General features: G+C 49.4%; 2 protein-coding genes across 3 annotated transcripts; both read right to left on the reverse strand.

Annotated features, from left to right (window-relative positions):
• Positions 1-155: 155 nt before the first annotated feature.
• Positions 156-5,741, reverse strand: LOC124030588. 2 transcript variants are annotated; one of them, XM_046341859.1, is made up of 9 exons: positions 5,051-5,741; positions 4,454-4,905; positions 4,044-4,365; positions 3,136-3,940; positions 2,833-3,045; positions 2,402-2,736; positions 1,860-2,119; positions 1,482-1,682; positions 156-1,387 (listed from the first exon to the last, which is right to left on the reverse strand). In XM_046341859.1, the coding sequence occupies exons 2-9, from the start codon at positions 4,696-4,698 to the stop codon at positions 835-837; spliced, it is 2,934 nt and encodes a 977-aa protein (XP_046197815.1). In that variant the 5' UTR covers positions 4,699-4,905; positions 5,051-5,741; the 3' UTR covers positions 156-834. The 2 variants fall into 2 exon arrangements, with proteins under 2 accessions (XP_046197815.1, XP_046197814.1); XM_046341858.1 differs by having other exon boundaries at positions 1,482-1,730.
• On the reverse strand, positions 5,650-8,220 carry LOC124030589. The gene is made up of 5 exons (XM_046341860.1): positions 6,556-8,220; positions 6,382-6,472; positions 6,140-6,283; positions 5,944-6,050; positions 5,650-5,858 (listed from the first exon to the last, which is right to left on the reverse strand). Exons 1-5 carry the CDS (start codon positions 7,097-7,099, stop codon positions 5,752-5,754), a joined length of 993 nt encoding a protein of 330 aa, XP_046197816.1. The 5' UTR covers positions 7,100-8,220; the 3' UTR covers positions 5,650-5,751.
• Between the last annotated feature and the right edge of the window lie 12 nt (positions 8,221-8,232).

The raw sequence follows: 8,232 nt of genomic DNA on the forward strand, positions 1-8,232 counted from the left end.
AAAAGATATTGCCCATTCTTCTCTGTCCAAGGAGGAGGGGAAATAGGGGGTTTTGCTGGGTGAGAGGAGGAGTTTGCTGGGGGCATGTCAACAATGCATATTAAGTAGCCATGTGCTTTGAGCACCAGGTCTAAACAGGAAGACAGACACAGAGGCCCAGTCAAGGAGTTTTAATGATAAAACAGAGTATACATAGGGGAACAAAAAGGGAGCAAGAGACTATACATAGGGAAACAAAAAGGGAGCAAGAGACTATACATAGGGAAACAAAAAGGGAGCAAGAGACTATACATAGGGAAACAAAAAGGGAGCAAGAGACTATACATAGGGAAATAAAAAGCAAGAGACTATACATAGGGAAATAAAAAGGGAGCAAGAGACTATACATAGGGAAATAAAAAGGGAGCAAGAGACTATACATAGGGAAATAAAAAGGGAGCAAGAGACTATACATAGGGAAATAAAAAGGGAGCAAGAGACTATACATAGGGAAATAAAAAGGGAGCAAGAGACTATACATAGGGAAATAAAAAGGGAGCAAGAGACTATACATAGGGAAACAGAATGAAATGGAAGATAAGATTTGTATAGCTAAACGTATTTTGTTTTTTACAGGATTTTGTTTGGGAACGAACCGATGTTAGTCTGGTGTCTCGCCTCAGAACTGCCTACCATGGGTTACCCTACCAGTAGTCGTATAGACTACAGACAATATAGCTCTGAGGGTCCTCAACACACACAAGCCTCTACACCGCGCTCAAGGTCTCGGTCCAGGTAGAGGGGAACAGTGAACTATTTACAAATATAAAAACGTCCGACCACCCAGCCAGTGGCTCAGTGTCCATCACCTCGCCCCTTAGCGTCCTTCATTTCCGCCAGCCACTGGGCCACGTCCTTGCCCCCAGCAGCAACAGAGCAGAACCCCACACCGCCGAAGTGGCTGTGGCCAGTCTCCCGTCGCTTCGGCAATCCGCATTTGGAGCAGACGTAATGCTCACTTTGCCTTCTCTTCCCGGCTGTCCCCTCCTCTGTGTCCGCCGCAATCCTCTTCCTCCTCCTCCAAGCCGTTGTCCTTGACACTGGAGAAGGTGAAGAGCAGCCCGTCTGTGGTCCTTGGGCTGGGGAGGGTCCGGGAAGTGCGGGGGGTTGTTGCTCCAGGTGGGCTGGCAGAATGGGCGCGTGGGCGGGCTCTCCTTGCTGGATGGTTTGGCGTGGGACCGGGGGGGAGGGTGGCGTAGGGAAAGGGAAGGGTGCCCTGATTCCCTCCTGCTTGAAGTGGAGGGGCTTGGCTGCAGGGAGGGGCTGGGTGGTGACGCTGGGGGCAGCAGCGAGCCCCATTCCCTGCTGCAGCACCATCCTCTCCCTCTCCTTCTGACGCCGGGAATACCTGAAACAGGGAGAGAAAACAAACAAGCTGTCACTCAGATTGTCATTAGTCACAAGGCTTTATGTAACAAGTCGTCCATAAGTTAATGTCTTACCACTGACTGATGGTCCTTTGATTCAGCTCAAAGAGCTGAAGGTTGGTCTGGGCCATCAACCTCGGGCTGTTCAGCACTGCCTCCCTGATGGCCACGTAGTCTGCCAGAATGAGCGCCCACCTGCTCTTCTTGACGCCGGCAGACTGCGTGGCGCTGGGATGGATTTGGCAGAGCTGACTGCAAATGGCCTCCACCAAACGGCTGGTGCCCGGCCAATTTGCAGGGCCCGAGTTGAGTCCGAGAAGGCAACTGAAACAGAAGAGATAAATAATTAGAGAACATTGAAGAATGATAGCCATCGCCTGACCTTCATATGCATGTAATGTAGAGGCAGGCAATAAAATAGTAAGGTGGAGGACATGAACACTAACAACATACCGTTGGAGAGAGTCTTTTCCTAGGATAATGGACGACTTCCCCTTCGTTGCCTTGAACCGCCCCTGAACGATCCTCTCTTGGTGTCGGGCAGGGTAGATCAAACGCTGTTTGTCGAAGTCTGGCAGCACCTGCCACAGTGCCACCAGACCGTCTACCCTGCGGTCCGACAACCCCTGACGGTTCCTCACCCCCACCAAGGCCCTGGCAAGCCTGCGGACATGCTGGTAGCCTGGCATTGCATCAGGACCTTTAGTCTCCTCCTGAAGATAAAGAGATAATGTCCTACATTTAGGGGTAACACTTAAGATGTTTCTAAAAGAAAATAGATGTTATTTTTACATTGTGTAACGAACAGAATCACACTGATGGATTCTTGTAAAATGAAACTCTTGTTGTGAGCTTTCTAAAATGTTTGCACTCAGCTGATGGCATCCTTGTTATTAAACACCCAAAACTTGTCTAGAGTTTGTCTCAATTCCTTATTTAAGAGGTTACAATAGCATGTATTTTTTTTAACAACACAAAAGGTCAAGTATAATTACCTCTGAATCAGAGGAGTGGTCAGGGTGAGGAGAACTGTGTCGACCAGGGGCCTCAGGAGAGCTTCCGTCTTCAGGGGTGGTGGGGCTGGATGGCCCAGACCTGGGTGCGTCAGCAGGTCCCCATGACAGAGGTGCTGCTGAGCTGGAGGACGGGGCGCTCATAGGAGTGACGTGAGGGATGTGGACTGTCTGGTCTACATCCTCCTCCTGAAAGCCCTCGTCCTCCTCGTCGAGCTGCTCGACGGCGGCCTCTTCCGGAAGGTCAGGGTCCCCGCTGACATCCTGCAGCACTCTGCCAGTCTGCGAGTACAGGTACTCCACTCCGAGGAGTTCCCCTATGAAATAAATAAAATAAAAAGCAGAGTAGAGAAGTGTTAATGGGATGTAATTAATGCAACTGATGTAAATGTTCATTCTCTTACTTGACTTACCTGTGTACTCGCTAGGCTTGGAGTAGTCCTTAACCTGATCCTTGCCCAGCACAATTTGGCTGCTAAGGTTAAGGATGTGCTGCAGGTGGCCACTGTAGGAGAGCAGGGGCTTCCTGTTCTTCCCCTCCACTGCTGCCTGCGCACGGTCCTCGTTCCACCTCATCAGTCCATCCAACAGGAATGCCTGGAAATGCATTGCATTTGCCCTGGTACCTGAGAGAACAATGCACGATTAGGTTGGGAGAGCTGTTGCTGTTAACATTAAACATTAAGCATTACTTTAAGCTCCACAATGACAATTACCTGGGATGAACCGGTTGAGGTGGAGATGGAATGACTCCAAGGATGTGGAGCCCCGTGCGCAGCGATAAACCGGCAACATCACGCCGCCCTTGGTGATTTTGCCGGTCTCTGTGTACAGCTGTACACCGGGTGGGTCCTGTATGCAGTGGAGGTGGCGCCTCTGCTCTTTCCAGATCGCCTGAATGCGGCTGGAGTCCAGCAACGGGATGCCCAGGGTGTCGAGACCCTTCTCGCTGTTGAAGGTCTCGAGGAGGTCAAGGAGAAGGACTTCTGTCGCCGCAGCTCCACGCGTACGACGCCGGCAGTGAAGCGCAATCTCCTTCCTGCCGATTTTCTTCGAAACCTCTGCCTCGGTGAGGCCGACCATCCCGTGCTTCCCCTCCAGCTCAGACCTCTTGGCCTCCAGCAGTCGGCAGACATCGCCTGCATCCCACTCAAAGATGCAGGCTGACAGCTGCCGCATGAAGGGACCGTAGAGCTGGTGGCTCTCAGTGGTGACACCTGACGCGAACCGCCGCATCAGGTGCCAGATGTCCAGCCGAACCACCAGCTGGTCCCAGTCATTGTACATGGCAGCTGTCTTTGATCCGCCGAAGCTGGAGCAGCAGTCTCGGTCCACGTACATGAGCTTGGGGGGCGCCACCCCGGCGAGCCGGTACCGTTCCATGAGACCAGCCGCCATGGGGAGCAGGCCCTCGCCCTCACCGGCAGTGAGGACACTGACGAGGACCTGCCCATGCTCGTTACCGACGTTGGTAACCCAGGCGGCTGTGTCTGCAGCGGTACCCGCAAGCTTTTTAGTCACCTGGAGACAGACACACAAAGACAGAAAGGTAAAGACATTATTTAAATATAGATATAAAAAAATCAGACATGACTCATCTTCACATTTTTAAGTGAAAACTCACCTTCTTGGTAGAGTCCATCTTTAAGATGGACCCAAAGACGGAGGTGACCCTGGCCTTCACCTCGTCCAGCCGCGATAGCACGTCATGGCTGTAGACGGTCAGAAGCCAGACGGGTGAGGGCACCGGGGGCATCTCCGGTGGATCAGTGAACTGCCGCCCAATGCCCAATGCCAGAAACTGCTTGCACACCCCGAGGTACTGTATACAACGCCGCATCCAGGACTCGCTGTGACTTTCACACAGCTTGCTGTAGGTCTGTGACGCACTGTTCCCCAAAGTGCGCGACCTCAGCATCCTCACAACCCGCAGGTCACAGGACAGCCTAGAGAGAGAGAAAGAGAGAGAAAAGCATATGAATGACATGCATTCATTTAACTTCATTACTAACTAACAAAACCTTGTGAACTTACTTGTATGTCAATATTGCTGGAAACTGGCAGCGATGCTGAGCGTCCAGCTGACTGACAAGGTCCCGTGACCACCCCGCGACCTTCTTCTTACACCGGCCGCATTCCAGGTACTCAGTGGCCATGAGATACCAGCGGTCAATGTCCAAGACCCTCCGGATGGTCTTGTAGAGTCCAGCCTTGCACAGTGTGCCTCTGCACCCAGACTGGGGACATGCCAGCTTGTATGCCCATATGCGTACGGGCATCCAAAGGAACAGCTGACATGCGAAGAAGGGGTCGGGGGATGCGGGTGGCTGATTGTAGATCGGCCGCGGTTGGGGAGGGTTCCACCACGTGACCAGGTCAGTGATGAGTGTCGACCTCCCAAAGCTATCCCTGGTGAACAGCGTGCGGCCGATCCACCGCTGCTGCTCCTTGGTGAGAGATGAGCGCCAACTCTCTGGAAGCAGCAGCTGAGTGAGAGGAGAGAGTGATGGGGGAGAAGGGATGGTAATGTTTCAGAGAAAAGGACAGGGAGAGAGTATGCAGGAGACAAGACAACTGTGTCCAATGTTTAATATCTTAACAATGTGGAGTAATTACAGTTGATGAATTTACCTCGGCACTTTCTGAGGCGGGCCTTGGAGGCAGGAAGGACTGCCGGGGCAAATCCTCCTCTTCGCTCCGCCCTAGTAGGGCAGGAGCAGGGACCGGGTCAGGAACCGGGGCAGGAACCGGGGCAGGAACCGGGGCAGGAACCGGGGCAGGAACCGGGGCTCGGTCATTTGGAGGCAGAGGCCGAGGCCGAGGGAGCGATGGGTGGAGCTGTAGGGCTACGGCTTTTGCAGTGACACAGAAATATATAGGTTAAATAATGAATAAATGCTTCCATGAATGAACAGACATATGTATATGTATGTAAATGTAGATAACAGTGACTAAGTTAATAGCACAATTCCAACATGCCCAGATGAATATCAATCAGTGATAGGATGTAACAAAATAATTAAATGAGTATTGGTCAAGTTTGAGTGTAAAACTTACATGAAATTAGTGATTGAAATGGAAAATAGAAAGTCGTGATTACGTGACATACAGGATGACAGCTACATGCAGGATGACAGCCACATACAGGATGACAGCTACCGTGGCAAGGGAAGATATTTAATAGTGCATACATGCAGTGACTCTCCTCTAAAACCCCAGATGACTCTTACCAATACATTTCCTTGGGCTGATGATAGGGAAAAATATTCAAAACACTTTAATACATGTCAGCAAAAACTTGAACTGAATAATTCTCAAATGTCCTATGTCAATTAATAGTGATGTAAAAACATACATGTGTCTATGTCAGCAGCTGCTTTGACCAGCTCTGCGTCTGATATATCTGTTGGTGGCAGTGCTGGTCGAGGGAAAGACACCCCTATATCGCGTGGAGAGAGAAAGGATTGTGAGCTACACAGCTTATCGAAACATTTGTATTTTTACATGTGAAACTAGACACTCACCTTGAACTGCAGGCTGAGAAGCAATGAGTTTCTTCATCTTTGCCTGCAGTTCGCCTGGGGCGAGAGAGCGCCTTGAAAGGAACGCAGAGATCGCAGGTCCAAGAGGCCTTTGAAAACAAAACAGCAAATATGTCACCATTTCCAACTGTGTGGAACAAGTAGGATTATATTTTCCTTTAAGATATGTAACACTTACGTAGCCGCACTCTTGGGTCGGATGGTGCTGGCAGGGGTGGTGCTGGCTGCCCCCTCCCGGTCTCTGCGCTGAATGTAATCAATTAAGGCGGCCATCGCACTCCCAGGATAACGGGGTGTCTGCGTCCTCAAGTTCCTGACATATCTGTGTGAGACACAGCAGAGGGAACATTTCAGATGTAAACTGTTGCATACAAAACACTGAAATGAACATAGAAAGCACAAAAGACGCTCGCCCCTTACTTTATCCTGTCTGCACCCGTAGCCTCATACAGGTCCTGCAGCGTGTCCCACTTGTACTTCCCAATGCCGACAAGGGCCTTGCCCTCCTGGCCTGAAATCAGCACGGGAACCAATTAACCGTCAGAGCAAAAGAGTTCCATCTTACATACAATGAAAAGAATCAAACAAACTCACCTGGCTGGGAGGACAGGACTTTAGCTTCCTCGTGCGCCCGGTTGAACCTGACCATCTCAGCGAAGGCCGGATAGGCGCACGAGTAGCGAGTCAAGGCGTCCTTGTTGGCCATCAGGGGATGCTGGGAAACACTGCGCTCTCGCTCCCTCTCCTTCTGATGCACCGTTACCAGGTGCACCATGTAGCCCACGTCGTTCTCCATCATCCACTTGAAGGTCTGACCCCGGTACTTGCCGAACTGAACCGCGCACCGGCTCAGAACGACCATTTCTGCACCGGGGTCACCTCCCTCAGAGACGACACGGGCTCGAGCCTCTGCTTCCACTTCCTCCCACTTCTTTGCCCTCACAGGAGGGCCCTGGGCACCAGAAGCAGGGGGCCCGTCAGCGGCCACTTTAACTGCCTCCGGTGTGGACTTGAGGACCAACTCCTGTGAGGCCGTGAACCGGAAACTAGGATTTTCCATCTTAGGAGGGAAGAAAAACACTATTATCATGACTGAGGAGTGCAGTGACAAGTAACAGCATAACCGTATTAGATACATATAAAGGAACTTACGTTGGCTTGATAAGTCTGCTCGGAGGACAGCAGTGAGGGGGGGGTATAAGACAATATCAGTGGTACGGACGGGGGTGCCGGGTTAGGTTGATTATTAGCTCATATGCAGTGAAATTCAGTTTAGTTACAATCATAGAAAGCCACGTTTGCCCCAATGACAATCATGTTGTCACATATCATACAATGCATCCAACTACATGCACTTCAAACGCATGCCATCAAAAAACGAAGAAAAATAGACAATTAAACAGTATACAATTCAAAGTTTGAGTTGATATAGATGTTAGCTAAGGTTTTATAGGTTTTTTGTTTTGTTTTTGTAAACGTTGCTTACAGTAGCTAGCGATCTACAGATGTTGTTAATTTACACAGTTCGGGTAGCCTCTGTAGTCAAACAATTCGGTTGGCTAGACGTGTTATTGTCATATTTCATCACATTTATAGTCCTTGATGTGGATTTCTTTACAAATTAAGCGAAATTACCACAGATACTCACCGGGTAGGTATGATGAAACGATGGGGCTAGACGTGTTATTGTCATATTTCATCAAATTGTACTAATTGATTATTTGCACTTCTTTGCGATATATATATATATATATATATATATATACACATACATAGGATATTACCCATTTCTGTCAGAAAAATATTTGATAGACAATGCTAACTTGCCTGCGCACAGCGTGCAGCACACTATACTAGAGCTACAGTAGCTAGCGATCTACAGACGTTGTTAAATTACACAGTTCGGGAAGCCTCTGTAGTCAAAAAATGCATTTGGCTAGAGGTGTTGATGTCATATTTCATCACATTTATAGTCCTTGATGTGGATTTCTTTGCAAATTAAGCGAAATCACCACAGATACTCACCGGGTAGGTATGATCAAACAATGGCTGCCGGAAAAAAATTTTTACGTGGTCAAGTTACGTTCCAGGACTTTCGGAGAGTGATGATTGGCTGAAAAACATTTGAAACAAGCTAGACTTTTCATTGGTGGGTTTTTGCTCTCTTTCTCCAATTTGAAACAAGCTAAAGCTCTGATTGGAGGAGGAGGGTATTTGAAACACTTGGAACAATTGAAACAATTGAAACAGAGAAGAATGCCCTGCAAATAG

Source organism: Oncorhynchus gorbuscha, unplaced genomic scaffold (genome assembly GCF_021184085.1).
Source record: "Oncorhynchus gorbuscha isolate QuinsamMale2020 ecotype Even-year unplaced genomic scaffold, OgorEven_v1.0 Un_scaffold_12781, whole genome shotgun sequence".
NCBI lineage: Eukaryota > Metazoa > Chordata > Actinopteri > Salmoniformes > Salmonidae > Oncorhynchus > Oncorhynchus gorbuscha.